We start from the raw sequence: 24,827 nt of genomic DNA, 5'->3' as shown, positions 1-24,827 counted from the left end.
TCCCCCAACACACACACACACACACACACACATACACACACACACACACACACACACACACACACACACACACACACACACACACACACACACACACACACACACACACACACACAGATACTGCAGTGCAATGCAGCATCAAGTCATGGCTATTCATTCCAGAGGGACTGCTCCGGCACAGAAACTTAGATGACGCTCTAGAAAGAGATTGATGAGGGAAACTTGAAAAAACATTGTACATGTACGAAGACAAACATCCAGCAGGACTTCTTTAAAGTGATTGTAAGATATTGCTTTGACGCCATGTACAGCCAGGCAGTGAGAAAAGACAGATTTCAAATCTGCAGCATCATAGAGATTCAACAATAATTCAATACACGGCAATTGATGACAATGATTGAAAAAAGCATATGCTTGAAGAGACCCCCACTCTTGAACCCACACCCTCTGGAGGGGGGTGTCTTCTCTGAGGCATCAGCCTTCGGTAGTTGAAGAGCCTCGGAGCAGAACAGATTCAACCGGCGCTTTGAGGTTGGGCTGCAGTCGGTCCAGGCCTTTGAACTGTGCACGCGTCCGGCCTCATGGCCCGGGATAATTAGCATTTCACCGGCATCCATCTTCAAAGGCAGGGGGGAAAGCAAGGAGCATCACTCACACACGCTTATATCAAAAGAGCTCCTGTCCTCCACGGTGAGGTCTAATGTTACAGTTTAAAGAGCTGCTGCGGTTAAACGCTCTGGTCATTCAACAAAAAGAGATTCTGCATTTTTAAATATTATGTGGATGTATCAACAGTATCCATACAGAGCTGAAAGAATCAATTATCTGAAGATGGAAAATAAGATGCCAATTATTTGGATTATATTGGTTTTCCTTTAAGAGTTTCTTTTTTAACCTTGAGTTTGTTGAGTTTGGGGCTCTGTGAAACAGACAGAGAGGGGAAAGCTGGCAAGTATTGAGGGATGGACAAACACATTTTTAGTGTTAATCCTTCTTATAACATTGTTGAGGGTGAGGAAAACAACAGCTCATGAGAAAGATACAATTAAATCAAATACAATTACCCAAAATAAAAACACTTCCATTCTCTGATCTTTCAAACAATCTCACAACAAGTAGTTAATCTCTGTCTTTTAGTTGCTTCGTTGCTTGATTAAAGTTCTCTCCAAGTATCTTATTTTTAGTTTTTGGAACCAGCCTGATCTGGTGTCAGTGCCCCAGCAGTAATCAGTTGGCCCTGTCGACCTGCACTTTCAATGCTTCAGATGTCAGACGTGTGCTTAAGTGAAGCTGAAGTGTACTTATGAGGAGTGTACTTAACACCAGCAGCACATCTGCCAAGCCCAGAGAGAGCCAGTATGTCTGATCAGTGGGAATCCAGCGTCAGAGAGGCTAACAGTAGACCACCAGCTGTTTCTGAGAGATACAGAGGGGGAACAAGGGATGACGGGCAGAACCAAGTAAAAGTGATTAATAAAATATGCAAGGGTAAAGATGTCAGGAGAGTAGAGAAGAAGAGGATCTGGTCAGAAGGAACAGCGATTAGACTCAGAAGCATATTGAAGACATGATGTTGTCTCATGGATGTGACAAGGTTAATCTGAGCTGAACATTGTGTGCCATACGTTAGTCATAAATGACTCAGCTGTGCGTGATGTTTACAGTACCTCTGTGCCACACGGACAAGCCTATGTTTAATAGATGGGTTTATTCTTTTGTTTGGCTACTTATGCATTTCCCTTCCCCGAGGCGATTTGGTTGTGATAAGAATTGAATTAATTGAGCCTTGAATGGTGCATAAAACAATAAACAATCCATTTCCAGCGTGCCTTATTAATGCAAGGACTCATCATTAGTTTCATTTCCTGCATAAATTCTGGAAACTATTGTTAGATGAAGAAAATTGTCACTTAAAAGCTGTAAACAAGCAAATGTTGCAACTTCTTTTCTGTTTTAGCACACACTGATGAATCATAAATGCTTCAATGTAAACTGATGAAGGAGCTGTTCGTTTTTCACGCACATGCACAACTGTCTTATCAACTGGCGGAGGCTTGTGCTTGCTGACAGCGTGTCTGCACTCATGTTTTATTCAGCTCGAGTATTTCTCCCTCCCGTCACTCAGACAGGCTAAGAAGATGTGCTGTAGATAGCCAAGCATGGACATGCCATCAGTCACCACAGAACTTAATCCACATGCAAGCGCTCCCGCAGAATCAAACTAGAGGACACACACTGAGGAAGAAACTCGGCTCTCAGCACACACACACCACTACAGTTTATACAACACTCCGTATTCAAAATATGTCCACTGACGCGTGCACACACACACAGTTGGATGCTCAGTATTCATAAGACGCGCAGCAGAGGGGTGCAACAGAACTCAGCAGTTAGGACAAATCACTGACAAGCTATATTCATCAAACAGAACCACTGCCTTACAGAATGGGGCAAGCTGGAGACAGGACTGACATGAAAAACACGGTTATCACACCCAAGGTTACCCCATTAAACATTACGATCGTTAAGGGCAGAGACGGCATATTCTAACGTGACCAAAAAGCACATCAGCGGCTCATTGACGGCTGCTTGGTCTATCAAAACCTCCCATTGTGTATTCAGAGGACAAACCAGCTCAAAATAAGGGACTCTGTATCACTGACTCACCAAACTAGAAATTTAAAGAACAAATTCCAGTAGAGAAAGTTTGTTTTTCACCGGTGAAAACCCACCAACAATCAGTTGATTACTAAAAGTTGCTTAAATAACATCTTAACAGCTCTCCTTTTGTCCTGTATTGACTTCAGTCAAGCTGTGTCATCATTGTTCATAAAGAAAAACATCGATTGTTGGCAGAGTCACTGACCTGTAAGCGATTCCCAGAGACAACAATGCCTACCCAAAATGGCGGCCTGGTTAACTGCCTCTTGGTTGGAGTCCATTAAATCTCTCCAAGGGAGGCTCACAGTAGCCTGTGCCAGTCCTTTGGCTGAAGGCTGGAAGCTGGCAGAGGTGGCTTGTCAAACACTAGACAATACACACAACCAGGGAGGACAGGGAGAGATTAGCGGCCCGCTGGCTGGTTCCTGTTGAATGCTGCTGCTGCAGCCGGAGGAACATCAATCACACAGCAAGCCAAGAAGAAAAAGACTGATAGTGGCTTTTCCTTTTCTTGTAATGGCCTTTTATATATTTATATTTTAACAACTACAGCAATGTCATCTGAAGATAAACTGTAGAGAATGACCTTATTTACTTTGTTGTTCCTGTCAATTAATAGTACAAAGATCTTCTGATGTACAGTGGCATTCTTTGTTGTTTTTAGTTTTGGGCTCTTTGTGTTTGTTGGTTGGTCGGAGCCACCCATTTTTAATTACACAGTTGACACATAGTTCCCTTCAGTATTTCACTGCAAGTTAAATCACATGAAGCATATACCAAGTCTTTAACGATTGCACATAACTTTTAAATGTAATTTTAAGGCTTACCTTCTCGAGTTTAATAATGCATAGCACTTTTTGTGATGCCACTTGAAGGCTTTTGAGTTTCAGAAGATATGTAAGAGATTCTTACACCAAAAAAGTGACTCCTTAGCCACTTGGCTGCATCGACATATGACCTTTCGAGTTGCTCTGGCAAACTGAAACCGCTTACAAATGATTACGTATTGACTCATCTAGCAGCAACATTATTCTTTTTCTGTTTATCTGTACTTGCCACTTGATAAATAAATCCAATATTGAATTTCTTTTAGCTCAGGTTTTGTTCTCTACCAATTCTTGAAGGACATTTCAACTCTTTATTTCCACGAAATCCTTCACTATGATTACCCTTTAGGCAGTGATTGACAATTATTTGTAGGTTCATCACTATGAGTGACTCCTTTCACCTTCTGAAATTGGTTTTATATTATAATTTAAAAGATTGTTACCATAGATGTATCAATTAATAGCTGCTTTAAGTTATCCCTCATGTCGAATTAACTCACGGTCAAGTAGCCTCTTTAGAAGCTTTCAGCAACCTGAACACATTCCCTTTACTAATAAAGACTTTGAAATGCAGTTGAAAGCTCTGAAAACAACTGAAATTGAATAACAATTATTAATTCAAACGAAAAGTGCCATGCTGAAAAGAGAATTTAGAGGGTTGATGTTTCAAACTTTTCAGAGAAGATGCTGTATCATTACCCCTGGAGATGTGTAGGGGCTTTGGCCCTTCTGTAGGATCCATTAAAGCAACTAAAGAAAAATCTAAAAGTCAATCTGATGAGCAATAAGAGAACTGAAAATAGAAAATATAATGTGATAAAGTTATGATATATGCGTACCCACACACAACACATAAATATTTAGCTTGCATGTGCACTGAGCCAAGCTGTGCATTTCTAACCTTTATGTCGAGACACGGTCTAACCATTATTCATTTAAGTAAACCTTCTGTTTTTGTTAAATCATGATGCAAAACAAGCAAGGGACTAAATACTGTTATACAGATGGTCTCCTCCTGTATGCTCGAAGAGGTACAAATAGCAAATAAAGTTTTTATGTTATGTAACATTTAACACTCACAGGATTCAATGTGCCTTTACTCCGCTGCAGCCAAATGTGTGTCTTCTGTATTTGTGCAAAGCAGCATTTTTCTGCCTCGGTGCTTATGGTTACAACATATGTGGCCCTTCTTGTGATTCACTTAATTCCGCCTGTGTGTCTGTAAATACTGATCATTTGTGTATTTCAAAGGTTTGTTGTTTTATTACCCCTGCCATATGGTAAACTGGGCTATAAGACCGATGTATCTCTCTAAAAACGTATACAGGAAATGGTTTGTATGTAATAAATCCAGATTTATTTTTTCTATAAGCACAAGGATTGTCCAAAAAGAATTTTCAAGTTGCTCGTCTTACCTTGTTCTGCCTCCTGTTGAGACCGGATAATGGGAACCATGGGAGCTGGTGAGAGCGAGGGCAGGTGCAAAGAGGATGTTCAATCTCATAACAGAGTAAGAGTCTCGGCATTGTGTGCTGTCCCCCCACTGAGCTGCTGGGATGCTTCACAGCTCTATATCTTAAAGACTGTATCTTTTATTCAGTGTAAATGTGGTGTGGGCTGAAGAGACTGGTGCATTGTGTCTGAGATGGATGGATCCTGATAGCAGCACAATGTCAGTGTGGAAACTAATGTCTGGACTGAATAGATTCTCTTTGTTGATCTCTTCCTCAATTTCTATCTCTGTTCTGGTTTCCCCCTGTGAGCTCGTATCCGACACTCCATCTCTCTCTCTACTGCAGCCACTTTTCTTCTGTGACTGTAACAACACGGCAACCACCCCTACAACCTTTCCTTGTCTTTTATTATTTATCCCCAATAATACTATTTTAGTATTTCTTTTCCTCTCTTTCCCATGCTGAATACCCTGCCGCACAGAGATACGGCAGGAAAGGAAGGCAGAAAGTCAAATTACAATAATGGAAAAAAAGACAGAGCTGGCTGAATGCATCACCTGCTATCTTGTCAATAAAAAGCATGAGCTACAGTGTATGCCGCAGCATATTTCAAAACCCCCACCCCTCCCAATTTGTCTATACTGTATGGACAGCACATGCTGTCTTGAGGGATTTCCTCGACTCTGAATACGGGCTCTCCCTAATGTCCCGTTTAGCAGTGGAGGACTCCTCTGGGCATGAGAGAGGAGATTGAGATTGATGGATGTGGTGATATAACTGAGACAGGACAAGGTCACTTTATCAAAAGTTACGATCAGAAAAGCTGCAATGTTGGAACATTTACACCTGGTCAGTCCAGGAGGAACCCATAAATGAAACAAACTCTGGCACTTGCTTGTTGTTTCTGGTTTCCCCCCCTACAGACGCCAAATAGTATTAACATTGTTCTTTAGTGTGTGTGACACATGTTTAATGGAAAAAATTGCAGTGTTAATAGAGCCCAAAAGAGGTGGGTGGGTTTACATTTAAAACATTGTATTAAAGTAAAACTACATACTGTTGAAAGAACAAATAACACCAAGATATAAAGCTAAATGAATTAGCAATTAAACACACCTTGGTCCCTTTGCACTGAGGTGTGTAGCCATTAAAGATATCTTATGGGGACTAATGTTAGTATTGGGAGCAAACTTATAAGATATTTAACATTTAACTGACACACCAAGTGTTTTTTATTTGGAATGTAACATCATGTTCTGTAGATACACTGACACTATCCAAAGGTTTATGGGACAAAACTGGAGAATTATTGTGCCACTATTTGAGAAAAATGTCATCATCTACAACATAATGCAACATTTCTTGTTATTATGTAACCATCTTGTTAATTTTTGCCCATGAAACAACTGGTCTAGGGGAAAAACAAGCCTCCCAAGTATGTTGTAACATCCTGTTTTGGATGGATAAAACCTTAATTGAGTGCTTTGTTTTTGGTTTACAGTGGGGTTTTTAAGCAGCTCAATTTTCTGCTCCGTATCCGTCTGACAGGCTGGCAGCTCACTGAGATTATTTCCGACCACAGGATCTGTAGATTGAACCGTCCGTGTCTGTATATCAATATCCCCTCCGCGCTCATACCATCTCATGTCAAAACTAGTGCTACAGCAATTTAATCCACTTGTCAGTTCACAAAGAATTACTTTTTTTAAGGTAGACATGACACATATTTCTTATTTGAGGTTATAAAATGGTGATTTTTAAAACTTTATTTTCTTGTTTGTTTAACTGTAGCTAGACTATCTTTGGGTTTTTTAATATCTTGTTAAAGCTTATAATTTAAGCAATTAAACTGTCCCAAGAACTCTCCAATGTACCTGTGAAAGAGACTGACACAGACTCAAGATACACCCTGACTTAATTAAAGCAATGCAGCTTTGTTCGTGTTACATGGTTTTCGACCTTCACAGTGTTTCTGGATTTCGGGCTCAGATCTCTGACGGCCACTGAGAAATGAAAGAGTACAGTGGAGACAAGGACAAATATCAGTCACTCTAACTGAGTTTCCATGTGTGTACAAAGTTGTTTAAGTGTGTTTATGCATGAGCATGCATGACGTTATGTGTGTGGGCTTGTAAGGAGGAGAATCTGAGAAGGGCGAAGCGGTATCAGTCACTGTCACCAAACACTGCAGTCGCTGGCTTGGTTCCACACACACACTCAAAGGCACACATGGACACACAAACAGAGGTCTGCGATGCATAATTCATAGGTGTAATCAAAGGCAAACAAAAGCCACAGTCTTTGAGTCTGTTGGCCCACCAGGACACAGTCTGATACACACATACACACACAGTAACTCTATTCAAGGGAACAGTGCTTCCTACCAGCCAGGCAGTAATCTACAGAGGATAACGGAGAGAGAAAGGGACGTGAATAAGTGGAAAAACGGATGATTTTCAAACAGCCCGTTCACTTCCCTCCTCTGCCTAGAGGCCCTCTTTTACAACTTCCTCTCCCTTTTTTTTTTTTTTTACTTAAAAAATAGTTCTGTCTAGACAAAAAAGCAAGAGTGGAGTGGAGATAAGCTCCCAGAGCTCACTGGCTATAACTTCCTGTTTCATTTACCCCCTCTCTCTCCTTTGTACATTTTCTCCTGAGTGAATCCAAAAAGAGGGGTTTTGAAAAGTTGAAAAGTGTCTCTTGACTGCATTAATATTTTATAAATTGCAGATGAATAGCACTCATGAATATTCAAAAAGTCGTAATCAGCATTGGCATTATACTGTACAATGATCCAGGGTGTGCATTTTTAAGAGTTGGCCCTATTTCTGGGGTGATGGAGCGTGGATGAGTGTTTGCTTATGGATGTATGTTTGCATGGTGCCATGTTTTTTTATCTCTCAGGGCACATCTATAAAAAGCTGCGCTCTTAAAGCTTTCATTTACGTCTCAATCCAAACTAGTGTTCCATTATTTATTTATCTACCAGAAATATCCGCTAAGATCTGCAGGGTTTTTGACAAGATGAGCCTCAGCCTTGTGGTGGGTCTCTTGGCAGAGTGGTTACCAACACACACAAACACACATACACTCACAAATAAATGGGCGAACTGGCATACAAGTGTTAGAGACTGACACACATGCACACACACTGAGGCACATATGCTGTACACTATCAGTAAATGACCAGGACCGCGCTCAGCCTTCCAGGTAATGCACCTGTACAGAGGCACCGGATAAATCCCAGAATGCTGTAGTCTTATCTGCCCGGGCCAGATTGAAGAACAAGGCTGTAATCTTTTTGTGGGCAGCCCCTTCTGTCTCTCCGTCTGTTTGTGTCTGTCTCTCTGTGTGCCTGCTGCAGTGCTTCAGTCTGCAGTCTGTCTTTCCTGACTTCATTGCTTTTCCAGTTGAAGTTGATAGGCTGTAAACTCTCCTCATTATGGGTGATCCCTCGCTCCCTGCTACTCCCTCGCATTCCCTCTCTTTTTATTTCCCTTAAAATGTCAGTTTCTTGCTGCTGATGCAGCCTTAGATGTCGTAGTTGAAACTTAAAGCTGCAACGCCAGTCAATATTTTTATATTAACAACGGGTGAAAACAAACACACAGAGGATATCCACTCTTTGGAGCGTTTTAGCATCTTTGTATTGTGTTGGTTTTTACTGCCCATACCTTTAGTGTAAAAAACATAAAGCATATCACTTACAGATGCATCACTTTCATTTATTAATTTAAGGAAAAATGTAAGTAATACAAACTAAATGAGTGACAGGCAATCTTTTTGTTAACTTTTACTGCAGACAAAACTAATGTTGAATTCTTGAAGGACGTTCTTTTTTCAATAATGGCCGACTCGTTATACATTGTCCTGCTTTTTACACGGCCACATACTTAATAAATAAGCACTTTTATTAATCCGAACATAAAATACTCCTCTGCGCACCAATGGCTGAACTCCGACAACACCAACATAACTTTGTTGTAGCTAACTTAAAATGAACGGCAGCACTCATCAAGGCTAACTAAACGGTCCGAGTTTGTTCACAGTTTATTTCCCACTAATAAGTCTTTACAAAATACCAGAGCAGCCCATACCATGTTCCTGTTAGTATTTACTTCCTGTCTGCCTTCTGTCGATTTCTCTGACGTCTAAAGCAACCTCTTTCCTTCTCTCCCTTGATCTTCCTTAGCAACAGTGATGTTGTGCTTAGCAGTGGTGTGTTACCCAGTATTAACAACCCCTGAAATATCCAAATTGACCACTCAGAATCTAGTATACCTAAGCCTTTTAATGAATCTTATTAATCACACGCCTGAACAGGACTGAGATTAACTTGGTTGCTTGAGTTATGTGACCCTCTCTGCTCACTCTCTCTGCTCACTGATGTTGTTTGTCTTGCAGATCAGCTGAATTATGCTGTAAGTTCCTTTGCAAATTAGTCTGATGTAGATTTATCCCCTCAGCCTCTTGCCCCACCATGCCAGCTTGCCCTGACTTTCAAAGATGATGGTGAAATGTTTCATTGAAGTTATTTTTGGCAACGTTACATAATGCGTCTCTCCTTCTGTCTCTTCAGATAAAGTGGTATGATGCTGTGCACTTGGCAGAAAACTCAGCACTGTAGTACTAATTGTGGTGTATCACAGAGATATTTCAGGATGTTTTAGTTCCAACCCGCAGCTACTGGTCAAGAATATTGCTTGAGACGTTTACGGTACGATAAATGTGTGCCTGGGGGGGTTTGCTTTAATTTTTGAGCATTTGGAACCAGGCTTATCAGGCCAGTGGAGGCAGACAAACCATCTGGGACTGTGGAAGTTTTCCCAGTAGGCAAATCGACCTGTGAACCAGAAGTGGGTCCAGGAAACACAAAAAATCTCGTGCTGTGAATTTGCATGAGATAAAGCAGCCAACTCGATAATATTCTGCATAAACTATGACAGCGTAGACCTGCCTGGGGAGTTACATTAGGCTACTTTTTAAATAAAAAACGACAACCTCCCCTCACCTGAATTACACTTACGAGACTACTGTTTAAGTGAATTCCTTCCATCTTTAAGATACTGTCATTTTAAATTACAAAAAAATAAAAATAAGGCTCTACATTCTGATGAATCTTACAGTTTCTCTGTTCTGTCAATCAATTATTAGTTTGGTTAAAGAAATGTGAGAAAACAAGAAGAATGCCCTTTTTGCCATAAGTACAAATCTCAAACGTATTTAATTTACAATCACGTAAGACAAAGACAAGCAACAAAGCTCCACGACTGAGAAGCTGATGATTGATTGATAATTGAAGTGTCTATTTGTTTTCTCCCTTGTTGTTTTTCTTTAATTATATTTGTTTTAGTTCTGAGATTTTTGTTCCGTCTCTCAGTTGAACTTCGAGTCTCCCCTGTGTGTAAGATTGGTTTTCTGTGTCCACTGCAGCCCTTCCTGCCTGTTGGCTTTGTTATTTTTCTGGAGGAGAGATGGCTCGAGGGGTGAGAATAAAGGCATAAAGGAAAGAATAGGAAGTAGAACAGGGAGAGAGAGGTGTGGGGAGAGAAGAGACAACAGGGATGCGGTATCACACTTTAGAGGAAAAAGACCAGAGAACGAAGTAAATGAGGAGAGGTGCTGAGGAAAGAGACGAGGACGTGCCCTACCCTTGTTGTCCTTTGGGGCTTTGGCTAGATTGCTTTCTCTCTGACTTGGAAGATGAGGTGGGGGAGGATTGAGAACATGACCTCAGCCTGGGGGAGGAGGGAGGTGGTCAGCAGGGAAGGCACTCAGGTGTTAATTTGTACCTCCATTCTCACCTCTTGCATTCCATCACAGAGGCAGAGAGCTGCAGACCTGGCGAGATGATGGCCCTGTCACCTTCCATCAGACCGCACCATCGCATAAACCATCCCTGCCATCTATAAAACTTTGCTGCAGGCTATTGGATCCCCCACCTCCCCTCTCCCTCCCTTTTATCCATCTCTCCAAGATGCCTCTCTCTTCTCTTCCTGTCACAGGCTGCTGAACCCTCTTATAGGAACCCCCTTGTCCAAAATTGTGCCAAATGTAATAAAAGTGTGATAGCGCTTGGCTTCACGTCCGGACCTGGCACCAGGGCCCCGCAAAAGGAAATTATGTTTCCGAGTTAAATTGGTTTCCTGGCATGTGATAAGTTGGGGTGAATTTTTAATCCATGACCTCATGAAAATATGTCAATCTCCCTGCTGCTATCGTTTCTCCCATCCCATCACCTCTGCCTCTCTCCCCCTGCTTCTTGCCCCTTTGTCTTTCTTCTGGCTATGACGTTCTTATACAAGTCAAAGATAGCAGGTGTGGGACACCTTTGCTTCTCTACCAATTACCTCACCAGTGTATAATCCTACCCAACCTCACCCTTCTTCCCACTCAATCCTTTTTCCTCCCTGACGCTCTCACTCCCTCACCTCCACCCACGCCATTCCTTCTTTCTGTTTTTTTTCATCTCTTCCCTTTATCCTGCCAACCCGGTTAGGCTCTGTGGCTCACCAATTACAGCAGCAGCTAGCTACAGTAACTCCCACAGGCTGTCTCCACGCATGCAGGAGGCATGCAGCGGACTGACATGACACAGGGTGTTCTCCCAAAGCCAGAACCGCCACCTGAGGGAGGCTGATAGCCAGGCTCCACCGGGGGCTCAGTGTTACTGTCTCTACATGACTAGCCATTCGCTGCACCTCATACCAGGTGGCTTCCTGCCTGCCTGACACTTTTCTTTTCAAGTGAACATGCTGAAAGGCTTGTGGACAGGAGACCAAGCCGAGGCTTGTCTGCTGAGTGTTTAAGGGTTTTGGTTTTGAAAGTTTAAATGCTGATGTGCCAGCATGTAACTAGTTTTGGGTTTGAAATGGAGTATTTCTAAACCTTTGAGAGAGGCCGTGTATGATAAACAGACACTCATTTCTATTATCTAAAGTGATTTTTCTACAGTGTCGTTGTGACTTTAGGCCTGCCAGCTCTCTATTTCTTCTTATCTTAAGTTTAGAAATTCAAGACTCTTTATACTAGTATGTTTTGTAATCGGTTTTTGTGTCAAATGAAAGGAGATTCTTATCGAACAAATATTAGCGGCAGAGATTATTGAATGGTTTTCTATGATAGTGTCAAAAAACAGAAGGAGAGAAATAAATTGAATTCTGTCATAGCCTGATGAGAGACCGATAAGAAAAAGTACCCACTCCTTATGATGTATAGCAAGAGAAACTCTAAATCTGCTTTTTCTCTACATTATTTCATAGCTGTTTTCACCTCCCATCAGTGTCTGTGCATGTTCCTCTAGCTCAAGTCAGCCAGTACTCACAAAGATGAACAAATAAGTAGGGGAGGGACGGTTTAGTTTTTATTTGCCTGTCAGTCTCCTCCTGCATACAATCACCTTCTATCCCTGATGTCAGATAGGGAGGGGGATGCTGGGAAGGTGTCGCAGGGCCCAGACATTAAACAAAAATTAATTCTGACTCCCACAGCTAGAGGCAAGGCAGCGGCCGAGCAGGGGAAATTGGACCTAGCATACACATTCATCATCAGACGGTGACATGTGTGGAGAGGCCCGTACACCATGTTAAGCTGCTGTACAATCTCATGTACATGCACAGGCATCCTTCTGCCTCCTTCTGCCACCTTCTGCCACCAGCCAATCAGCTGATGCCAGCTCAGGAGCCAATCAGGAGCAAGGATTCATTGCTGGAGATGTTGAGGGACTGAAGAGAAGGGACTGTGTCAAAGTCGTAGCCTGTGAGGCAAGGCTGCATTAAAATTCATACTGAGCTTAAGCAGCAGCCTGAATACTGAGCAGTGCACAGGTCCTGCAGCAACACTGAGGGAAAAAAGGATATATATATATATATATATATATATGCCATAAAAAGACATCATGTGAGTGCAGAAGAGAACAAGAATAAAAGGGCTAGATGGAAAGAGTGGGAGAAGGAGAGAGAAAATCGAGTGTGAGATCCCGTTATACAAGGCTGTTGTGTCTCTGATGTGGTGCTGCAGCCATGATAGGAGAGTGAGAGAATATCTATTTCTGACAGTGTGTGGGGGCAGATGTGGGCATGTTACCATATGCTGTTGCTATTTTCTTCTATGTACATTATGCGTGTGCTTTTGAAAGAGTGTAAATCACTTGCAGTATTTTCTCAGGTGTTTTCTCACTTCTTCCTGCCTTCATACGTCGTTATAAATAGATGTCTGATAGAGAACACAATCAATGCTTGTGTCATAAACCGGGCAAACGTGGTATTTGCAAATATTTCCTTTCTAGGGCATTTAAACAAATTGTCTGACTTTGTGCAGATGGAGGCAGTATATTTTGGTTTCAATCCATTAGAAAGGTTAAACCAATTTAAGCTCTATGGCTGGATAATAATTTAATAGTATGATTTATCCTCTTTGGCCTTTATCGAATCTTGATGACATGATCACAGCTTCACCATTTTCTTAAATATTGGAGAAACTTCTTTTACAAAAACTAATAAAACAAATTATTAAAGTTGGTAGGATTTATTGTTTAGATAAGTACATCATCAAAAAAATCAATCAATTATCAATTATGAGATTTGAGTCCTAGTTGGAGAAAGTTATTTAAAGGCATCATTATGGGCTTTTAGAATATGCGTAGAAGTGTTTTATGACATGGTATTGAGAAAATAATCCTAATATTAATCGTTAACCAAAAAAATCATCACCTGCAGATGTCAACTATTTTTAAAAGATAAGATGAGTTATACCAGAAATGGAAATGTATGGCATACAACATAATTTAAGTCCAATACGTGCTAGAATTAGTATTTATTCCTCATTTAAGTGCAAAAAGGACACAAATGAATTGAAGAGACAAGGGAAAATGCACTACATTTTGCGAACTGTACATTTGTCATTTAGTTGTTTCAATATTGGAAAAATCGTGTTAATATTCAATTCAGTTTGGTATAAAAGGTAAGACCTACCCCTGTGCCTCTCTGATCTGTGTGATATTAAACTGCCTTGTAACTCCAAGCTCTTACATGTAGGTCAATTTTAGACACAACTCCTTCTCGAGAATTGCACATGGATATGTTTGGGTCAATGTTAAATCGCTCTCAATCCTGATTTGACTGGAATTTAGATTAATGTGACCTTAATCCTTCACCTGAAACTACCCAACATCTCGACAGCTGAGAGAGAGAGAGAGAGAGAGATGGGGATCGGAAAACTCTGCCAATGATTTTGCGGAGATAAATAGACGTGTTACTGCAGTGACGTTTGGAGGAGACTCAGTGAGCGATTCTCATGACCTGTTTGTATTTTGGCGAAGCACCAGGGGAACAATGGCGGGGTACACAGCTGGAAAATCCAACTCTGTATGTTCTTAATTGTTTGTTTCCATCCCACTAATTCCATTTAAATGCCTCACTCTTCCACTAGATACAGCGTTTCTCTCTGGAAACAAATTAAATGTCTCTGCTAGAAAATATACTCACAGCTCCCTCCACTATGAGCCTGAGTAACAGCCAAAGGGATCATCCGTATTTACTTTCATACATGAAAAAATACATCTGAATACATTTTTGGGTTGTGTAAACAAACTTCCTCTTTCCAAGATTAATGAGCCATTTTCATTTTTCTGCTGCTGCACAACACCATGAGTGGGGTCTGAGCCAAGCATATGTACCATAACATATTTAGAAACACAAACACACAAACAGCAAATCAACAAGTGCTCCCCGAGCCCCGATTGAGTTAGCTCCTCAACAACGAGTGCTTTGGCTTTCCCCTTTAAGCCAGTCCACGGAGAGAAAGAGCTATGTGGCAGTGTTACACAGAAGAAAGAGAGCAATAACTGTGACTGTCGCGTCCTCAGTGTCGTACGCGGAGGATCGATAAAACAAAGTCAAATAGTTTGCACCAACTAATCCTCTGTGGCTCTGTTCAAAGATCTGCAGGAAAACAGTGAATTTACCAGAGTTCCACTCATTTGTAGTAAGTCATATTTACTCTCAAACACTGCAAGTGTCCTGACTCGGGGTTGAGACTTTCAATCGAAAGCAGAGAATTAATATGGTGTACAGTACAGAAAAACACAATAAGACTCTAGAAAAGCACTTTTTCAAATATATAATCGGAATTTGTGTCATAATTTGCCTTGTCTATAAAGCATTACATTTCAGCAAAAACACCCAATGTAGCAGCTATTGACCAATTAAAAATAGTAAATAATAGTAAATACAGTTTATAAAAAATGTGGTATTCTACTGCCAATCCTCAAGCAGAATACAGTAGAGTTGAGTAACATAACTTAAGGGAATTAAAAGACTCACACAATGAATGATGAGGTTAAAGTGGCCCCATCATAACCTCTGTTTTAGATGCATATGTTAGTTAGAACTGAAACAGTGCATATACTTGATGATTGCCAGATTAACTGCTACCAAATAATCATTAGTTGCAGCCGTAATATAAGCTATTTACCAGATTAATCAATAAAATATTTAGTCAATAAAATGTCATGGACGTTGAATGGTGATGAATACATCAATGCATCCCAGAGCCAAAGGTCAAATCTATAGATTTAGCTCCACACTGAAAAGCAGCAAATCCTAAACAAGTAGCACAGCATTAGCATATTCACATTAGTAATTATATCATTATATTATATTAACTAGATTACATAGCACAGTGCATCACGTAAAAGATAAGGAATGTTCACGACTAACCATAGTCCAGAACAAGAATATGAGAGAATAGTGTAGATGCAGAGTTTTTGTTTGCCTCGGATTTGGAAGATGATTGCCTGCTCAGTGAGCAGTAAGGCTCTGGATTTTGACCAAAGATAGGGAGAGGCTTTGATAGCTAGAGCCATTGTTGGACGGATCCCATCAGATTGAAGGAGGATAAGCTGCTTGTGGGATGTGGTCAGAGCAAAACTCTTTTCGGCACTGTCATTATTCCAGAATGGGGGTATCCATCATTCCTTTGATGGCGCCATTTTAATTATTAGGCGATGAGGAGAAATGGGCCGTGGAGAGATAAGTGATAGGATAGAGACTTTGTCTTTGGGCTTTACCCCTTCAGATTTACAAGTGTGTGTGTGTGTGTGTGTGTGTGTGTGTGTGTGTGTGTGTGTGTGTGTGTGTGTGTGTGTGTGTGTGTGTGTGTGTGTGTGTGTGTGTGTGTGTGTGTGTGTGTGTGTGTGTGTGTGTGTGTGTGTGTGTGTGTGTGTGTGTGTGTGTTCCCATTAAGATCCCTTGTCCCTTTTGATCCTATAAGAGGTGCTCTGTGTTGGTGTGTGTTTGTGCTTGAAACTTCAAACACTCTTTCCTATTGCCTCCATAGTTTAATCTATAGTAAGTAATAAACTAAGACATACAGTAATATCTTTTTGTGCAATCTAGTGTAATTTTTCATATCTAACAAAGGCTATATGTTAAACAATGTAATATAGGAAAAGCACTCAAGTTGGGGGGGCATTAGCTGATTAGCATCAGCTGTTTCATTAATGCCTCACCACATCCATCAGCTGTTTGAGTATCAGCTGAATAGTAACGTCCAATCATATTCAAGCTATATAAGCTGTCAGATTTTACTACGGCTGCTGATTCATGCCAACATAGTTTGCTGTCACTTTTCCCTCCTCCACATTTGCTGTAAATGAAACACAAAACTAAAGTCTGTCATGAAAAAAAAATCTCCCAATTAACCTTTAAATTTGCAGTTTCCCGGATCATATTTGGTATGAGGAACATTAAAAGCTCCCCTGTCCTGTGACCCAGTCTGTGTAGTGATTCCTCACTTTGATCTTAGACAGAGCTCAGGAGGAAACACACAAATTGATCAATTCATGGATTTGTCATTAAGTCTTTAAAATGTCTGCAATTTCACCAAGGTTACACCTTGAAATTGCTTGTTTTGTTCGACCAACCCTCCAAACCCCCCCACCAAAACAAAATCTATTTGCTTGGATTATAAAAACAGCCTAATTATCCAGCCCTCCTGGAGAATAATTTGGAAATGTGAGCAATTGGTTGGGAGGGCCATTACGATTATCTTCTTATATTTATTCTGGAAGAGAACCCTAATAAATAAGGACAGGGAGAATGTTTAGAGATCCTGGAACGTCGTGGCTTGCCGTGGCTGATATTTCTAAACCTAGAAAAACAGCCAGATCTCCATAATTAGAGAGAATAGGCAAACAACATCACTGCTTTTTATGAGAGTATGCTCAACATGCTAAATAACAGAAACAAGAGAAATGCACCAATATGGGATCCTCTTTTAACATACATGTTGTCTCCTAATTTTCCTAGCTATTATCAGTATCTCCCTTATGCTATTATTGATTTTTGAATAGATTTTTTGTCCAGTATTTTCTCATGTCACCGATTCTACATGTAATGTAAACAACAATCTAAATAGCAAAAATAGAATTATAAAAGATGATATATAATGAGCAAATATGCACATAAGCCTGCAGTAGTGAATGTTCTTGTAAATGAACAGAAGATCAACATTTCACTACCAAATCTAAAAAGTTTATGCAAATTTGATATAGTACCTCGAAGTAGGACACAGACACAACAGTATATGAGAAGTGCCTCATGCGTGCATACCCTACATCTCCGTTTACATTTTTCACGTTGTTATCTCTGCTCATGCATGTCAATCTCATGTGCTGGGCACAACTAGCCGGATGTTTTTCCACGGATGCGTGTAGCACTCCTTTAGAGGCATATCCTCCTCACACGGTTTGAAGAGAGGGAAAAAAATAGTTTTTTCAACAAACATCTAAATAATAAACATGTTCTGAATACCCCTTTTCAGGATGCTCTAGCTTCGTCTTTTAACCGCCTGTGCATGTTTTTTAACCTGCAGGTCAGAGTGAGCTGAACCCTGAGTGCAGCAGAAGCTTTTACATTTTACAGCCAGAGACATAAGTGTGTCTCCCTCTCTCCGTCTCTCCTGTCTCCCCTCTCCCCTTTCGCTCTCTCTCTGCGGGTTGCCATTTCAGGTCTGGCTGCCTCGTCTTTGTCTGTCTGAGTCCATATCTCTCTCCTTGTCACAATTCGCTCTGGCCCCATCTATCTGTGTTGCTCTCCATCTTCTCATCTGCACCCTCATTCCCTTGCTTTCACTCTCTTTGTATTAGCTTCTCCTCTGCCTGCTTCTCTCTTTCTTTTTGTGCTCTTTTCGTGCTCCGAATATCCGAGCATGGCCCTCTTTTCTCTCTGGGTCCCCGTCTGAGTGGCCCTACTGCGCCATCTCTGTAGAACAGTGTGCCGGCTGTTAGTGGTGCCCCGACGTCATGGCACATGGCTGCAGTGCCCTGGCTATAAATAACTTGTAGTGCTCAGTCCAAGACAGGATCGAGAGCCAGAGGGAGAGCAATCTGCCGTCTCCCTCAAGAGACGCTCGAAGGAGAAGGCGCAAATAAGACAGCTTACTCGTTGCAGACTTCGACACCGAGACCTTGAATGTACTTGGTGAACAAAGTGGTTTTGAATTCAATTATTTTTCTAGACAAGAGCAAACATGTGGTCAGGACGCAGTTGACGTTGTTGGGCTGATCAAGACTTCAGCTTCAAAAACAGTGTGGTGTTAAATAACAGACAGGATTTTTACTGGAGCCACAGGAAGAAGTCGTGGTTCCTAAAAGGATGTCTGCAATCATCTGCAGTGATTGCAACCATTGTTCTCCGTCTCTGTCATGGTGGTGGATTGTTTATAGTGCCGGGGTTGACTTACACTATAGTTCTGCAGCACTGCTTTCACACTGCGTGGATGACAAGACAAGGTTATGCATTCATTTTGATGATGATTGCCGGATTACCTTCTGATATACACTATGTTCTTTCTTCTTTTTGATTAATACACTTAAACATTTGGTTAATTAATCTGCCTATTTTGATAATCATACTTCCAGAAAAACCTCCAAAACATATGTAGATATCAGGTTTTCATATGCAATAATTAGTTTCTCTTCTCTTTTTAAAATAGTTACTGTTCTTGTAGCTTCCATGTCGCAAAGCAAAGTAAAGTTAGTTTATTTAACCACCACAGATTTTAGATGTCAGAGCACAATTAGCTTTTAAAATTCAAGCAGAAGTGCAGCCAAATGTGTATTACCTCAATTATGTGTATTATAATATGCACCTGTAGTTCTTACCTATTAAGCAAACTGAACAAATAATTGTTAATAATGTCTAACCTCTATTACCCTACCTGGCTACTACTCAATAAACAAGGTTATTTGATGGTTATAATTAAAAAGACATTTCAGAAATCGGTGAATCTACATTATCACTATTTTAACATCAAACAAGACTTAATCTGCTCATAATATAAAAATAAGATTAACCATTTGTTGTTTTCTGCACTTTGTGTGAGTGGAACAACCACAATGCTAAATGCTGTTTCAGATCCATTTCAACCTCAATAAGTAATCAATGAGCTCGTCAATTTTGTTCCTCAAGAGGCGGACGCTGCCCTGCACATTGTTTGTTTTGGAGGTTTGCCTCTTGGCTTTGGACTGTGAACTTGTGGACAGATGCTACTCGATGGACTCATAATGCCTACAGCGAGCTGTCACTTAAATAACATCCCACCGATTCTACTGTTCTGTGTTTTGAGGGTGAGAAGCTGCTGAACATTTCTTATTATGTCCATGCGATCTCCTTGTTTGTCATTGGAGCGAAAAACTGATTGAGATGTTCCAGTTTGCATTATTCCCGTGGCCATATGGAATATATAGCGCTGCACATATTGGGAATGCACACTCCATTAGTAATGGTTCTGTCCACCTGCTTTTCTGGCTGTGGGCACTTTATGGAGACAGAAAAGCCTTCTCTCCCTTTTCTGCCTCTTTGAGCTTTTCTGTCTGTGTGTCTTTCTTTACTTGAACAATAATGTTTAAATATTTAAAAGCCGGTCTGCTCTTGCACACAACACAGCGCTTTTGGCACGAATAAGCTCATGTCTGGTCTGTGCAGTACTTCTTTGTGGTCTACTTTCTGTTAGTCCAGTCTAAATCTAAAGGTGTGTGTGTTCTGTTTATTTCCAGGCGACAGTAACCCCAAGGAGAGCAGCCCCTTCATCAACAGCAGTGATGCCGCCGCAGAGAAGAGCCAGCAGTATGACGGCAAGAACATGGCCTTGTTCGAGGTACAAGCACACACACACACACACACACACACACACACACACACACACACACACACACACACACACACATCGGTTTGTTAACACACACAATCAGGCATGATCGTAAAAAGCAGGAGACACTCAGTCTCACAGTTCAGTGATTGAATAGGGGCCCTGACATCTATTAATGAGGGTAATTACTGTGTGAAGGGCATGTTGGAACCCCAGGTCAATGCTAGCAAATATCACACTGCTACAGGGAAAGAAGTTCACTCAGGCAATCTGACAAGCACTGCGCTAATGTTTTTAACATTATGTTCTCACAGGGATTTCTCACTAAACAAGAAAAACCACAAAAAAAAATCTGAAAACAAAAATGTAAATGGGTCGGAATTCTCAAACGCAGTGTAGCACAGTAGCTGGAGTGAGTGGGTTAACGTTTCCAAATGCAAAAAGGTATGAACTTACTTTGAAAATAGAATCTACTAAAAGATCATGGATGAATCCCTGACTCCAGCCCTCCTGTTTGTGTTTGTGTCTCTGTAGGAGGAGATGGACACCAGCCCCATGGTGTCGTCTCTGCTCAGCAGCCTGGCCAACTACTCCAACCTGCCCCAAGGTAGCAAGGAGCACGAGGAGGCCGAGAACAATGAGGCGGAGTCCTCGCGCAAGAAACCCGTCAAGGTATTTGACAGAATTCATGTATAAATACATACGAAACAGAGCACACAACACCGCATGCATGTGTGTTTACCTATTCCCTATATCTACTGTAAACAGACAATTCCATGTTGTGGTGAAAACACAGCTGTTCTTGGTATAATAAATGGGTATGCAGCAGTGGATTTTGTTGGTAAATTTTATTTAAAATCTAAAACTTTTTAATTTATAAGAATACTGATTGGGTACAATGGATCTGTTATCAAAAGATGATTTTTACAGTCCAATAATTTCCGCCTGTATAAACTCTGGTGCATTACAAACAGCTATTTGCATTTCATCTTTTCATTTTATCATGTAAATCATATTCTGAGTTCAGCTCACCGCAGGAGGATCCAATTTACTGTAAGCCATGGTGATCGTTGTTTTCTTTAAAAGCAACACAACAAATCTTCAAGGTTGTTGAATGTGGATAAAAAATCAGGTGAAAGGCCTATTTTATCAATCTTTATTTTGTATTTCAACTGAACTGAGAAGAGATTGGCATTAAATGTGCTGCAGTTAAAACAACAGCACTAATGGGTTTTCTTGAGACACTATATGTTATAAGCAAAAGAGAGGTCTTCTCTAAGATATATTCTAATTATTATACCTGCTGTATCATCTAACACATTTAAATATGTTAAAAGGTGAGTCAGACATTCATGCTGCAGCTTTCCAGATATTTTTATGATGCTGCAAAACACATTTGATACAGTGCCGACTAATACTTTTTCTTACTACAAAACGAAATGTCAAGTGGTCTGCTCCAAAAGGTTTTTGTTATAAAACATAATTCCTTCTACAAAAATGACTTTCATACAGCATGCATCTCTTTTCTGTAGTTGAACCTCGGCTGTAATATTGTGTAATGCACCCTGGACAACTTGTTCACCCGAGGAAGGTTTTTTCTGCTTGTTGCCAGGAGATGGTCATTAATTGTTACCAATTATAGATTTGTACTTTTCCGTTTCATCACGAATCCCTAATTGCAGAGTTTATGGTTGTTTTGTTAATGCATTCACTGGAGAGAAAGTCAAACTCCACCAGTTTAGAACATGTCAATCATTCTCTGTTGATATTATAAATCCCCTGCCCGTGTTGCTGGATTGCATCTTAAATGCCACTCACTAATGACTTCCCTCCACATCATCCCATGGTATTTCTGCTGTTGGGTGTTGAGATGCCAACAGTAAGGAGTTTTCTTCTCAGCTCTCGACAGACAGACAGACAGCCAGCTACATTATAACTCCTGTGGGAAATGGGGGATTTAGCAGCAGGGTAACATGTTCCAATGACGCTAATAATGATGATGATAATACAAATAATGGAAGAAGCCTTGGAAAAAAAGAGTCATCTCCTAACATATTTCGAAAAAAACTCTGGTCCATTTGAGGTAAAACACAGTTTTGATTGAGTCCGCAGCAGTGCCAGGTTGACAGCTTGCCTGTGACCTTTGACCCAGTCTGTCTTTTTGGGTGTCCAATCAGACTGACATTTTTCTACTTGTTTTCTCCTCACATGTGTCGGTCACTTTTCTATTTTTTTCCTCCACTCAGTGAGGTTTTTTCCTTCCTGTTTCTCACCTTGAAAGAAATCATGATGGTGACCTTGAATACCTCCTGATATACTGTCTATTTTACCCACTGTGAATCACTGTTGTTATACGGCAGATCCTAAGTGGAAACACATTTCAAACTGTAGATAATGATTCTAGGTACAATCAACCTCACAGCAGTATTGATTTCTGTGTGGTTATCTTTCTAACACAAATTATAGTTACACAAATAGCATGAACAAACTGTTAAATGTAGGGTAATTATTTTAGAGAACAAACTGTATCTTCAAGTCCACTTTCTTCCTTCGTCTTAACATTGTATTTCAATATTTGCTCACTCCATTTCCAGTGGTATTAGGCCATGTAGATTGATTTAGGATTTTTACAGAGTACAATTCCAATCACATCAAAAAAAATCACCAGCAACTTCTCTTTCCAGAATTTCACTGGAGCTTATTTAAAAAGAAAATAATTATCAGTTAATGTTTCTATAAGTCTAATTAAAAAAAACTTTAAATAGGTTAAAAGTCATCTATATTTTGTATAAGTGGTGACAGCAACAACAACAACAGTATCCACAGTGGAGTTCAGCATCGATTCAAAGTGTTTGCTTCTGGTATGTCCTCATGGTATCCCAGTTGTCCCAGATGTAAGGTATATTTGTCTGGTTCCCTTCGGCTCGACTAACACTGGGAGCTGGTCTAATCTTCCTCCTGTCAACCCAACCCCTTCAATACTTTAATTAGTCTGCACGCTACACCAAGCTGCTGCTTCTCCAATCAGCAGCCCATTCCACAGGCAATCTCTCCATCGCCATGAGAGGCTTTTCATTAAGGCAGCCTGTGGCGTTTTATCGCTCACACAGCGACCCCTCTCTCTCTCTCTCCTCCCACCTCTATTTCTCGCTCCGCTCCCCCACTCTCATCCTCGCTCTCCATCTCCTACATCATCGGTCCCCTGGGTGAGCGAGTAACTGAGTTGTGAGCGAGGCAGCGGCCTTTCTTTGTCACAGTGTGGAAGCCAAGATCAGAGATTTGGTTGGCATGTTGCATGAGGGAGCAGTCTGGAGGTCGCGCAGGTTAAAATAGAAACCAGTCGCAGCTAATCAGCCAGCAATTTTCTTGTATTCCCTGACCTTATTCAGTTGAAATCCAATATTTAACAGTCTGCAAAGGCTTAAATCCCAAAGTTCCTTCCAGAGGGAGTTTCTCTCCCACACACCCCTTCTTCCATTACATAGTGACATCATTATGTAACACTTGCACTTCTTTTGGCTAGTGCTCCAACAGATTGTATGTGATAGCCTAAGGTGCAGGACATCTCTCAGCGGTTGATCTTTCACAGCAGAGCATGCCAGCTAACCAATCAGAGCAGACTGGGCTCTCGTTTCAGACAGAGGGTGAAAAGAGGTGCTGCAGCACAGGCAGTATGAGAAAAATAAGACCTTTTTGAACATTAAAGCATGGAGACATGTCATATTAAAAGCACAAGGTACAAATATCAACCTGAACATTTGCATAATAGGGTTCCTTCAAAACAAACAATGCATTACAACAACATTTAAAGCACATTAAATCAATGTTGGAGGATGAAATGACAAACTGAGAATTATTAACTGACTTTTTTTCTTGTAGTGTTGTTTTGGTGTCTGAACTGCAATTTACTGTTTACCTTTTAGCTGCTTTAATCAGAGTTGTTTTTCAGCTGCTGTTATTTTCAGCAAAGTAGTCTAAAAAGAAAACCTTTATGCTATACTGCAATGCACCGAACAGCAGACAAACAAAATAAGCAACTAGCTGGTGAACGTAATGCAACCTTTTTACAGCTACTCTACGAGTGGAGAACAAGAAACTGAATTGTAGACATACAGTATCTGGTGTCGGATACATGACTCCAAATGAATGCTAATGTTTTATATCTGTTGGATTAATAAATAAGCAACACAATTTCCAACAATATAAGATAAGAAGTCAGTGTCAGCCCACAAGACATCCAAACATAGGCGCCGATTTATGTTTCTGCCGGTTGGTGCTCCAAACAGTGGAATGTCCCACCCCCACGCCAAAGATAAATCCAGCCTGGCCTTGCTCTACATTGGCGGTTAATCTGACGTATCTCCCTCTGCAATGAAATACTCTTTTCTGATTGGCTAACGGGGTGTACATGTCTTTGCGGGCCAGTATAAACCTATAAATAAACAACGTAACCATGACAACACAATTAACTGGGAGGGGGGGGGCCACGCACTACTTTCTCTAACGGCAGCACTAGGCTACAAATCAAGAAATCATCAGGTTATTACGCATATTTTTTTTCCTAAATATAAAGGAAATGGTCACATAAACAATATAACACATTTCTGGAAGTGGTAAACGGGAGATAAGCGGGATAACGGCCTTCGAGGGGTACATTACACAAAGTTAATGGATTTAGCGGAGCAACTCCACGACGCACTGCGTCCATGGCATGACATGCACGGCACGTGGGTGC

At 40.8% G+C, this 24,827-nt stretch overlaps 1 protein-coding gene across 2 annotated transcripts in view; it reads left to right on the top strand.

The window, feature by feature from the left end:
* The window catches only part of slc12a5a (solute carrier family 12 member 5a), a 153,933-nt gene that overhangs the window by 78,027 nt on the left and 51,079 nt on the right, over positions 1-24,827 (top strand). For both annotated transcript variants that reach the window (XM_063910513.1, XM_063910514.1), the window contains exons 2-3: positions 20,001-20,101; positions 20,627-20,764. In XM_063910513.1, coding sequence (XP_063766583.1) covers positions 20,001-20,101; positions 20,627-20,764 — 239 coding nt within the window. The remainder of the gene's footprint in view (positions 1-20,000; positions 20,102-20,626; positions 20,765-24,827) is intronic.

This window comes from Eleginops maclovinus, chromosome 20 (assembly GCF_036324505.1).
Source record: "Eleginops maclovinus isolate JMC-PN-2008 ecotype Puerto Natales chromosome 20, JC_Emac_rtc_rv5, whole genome shotgun sequence".
Taxonomy (NCBI): Eukaryota; Metazoa; Chordata; class Actinopteri; order Perciformes; family Eleginopidae; genus Eleginops; species Eleginops maclovinus.
This window is presented reverse-complemented; position numbering and strand designations above follow the sequence as displayed.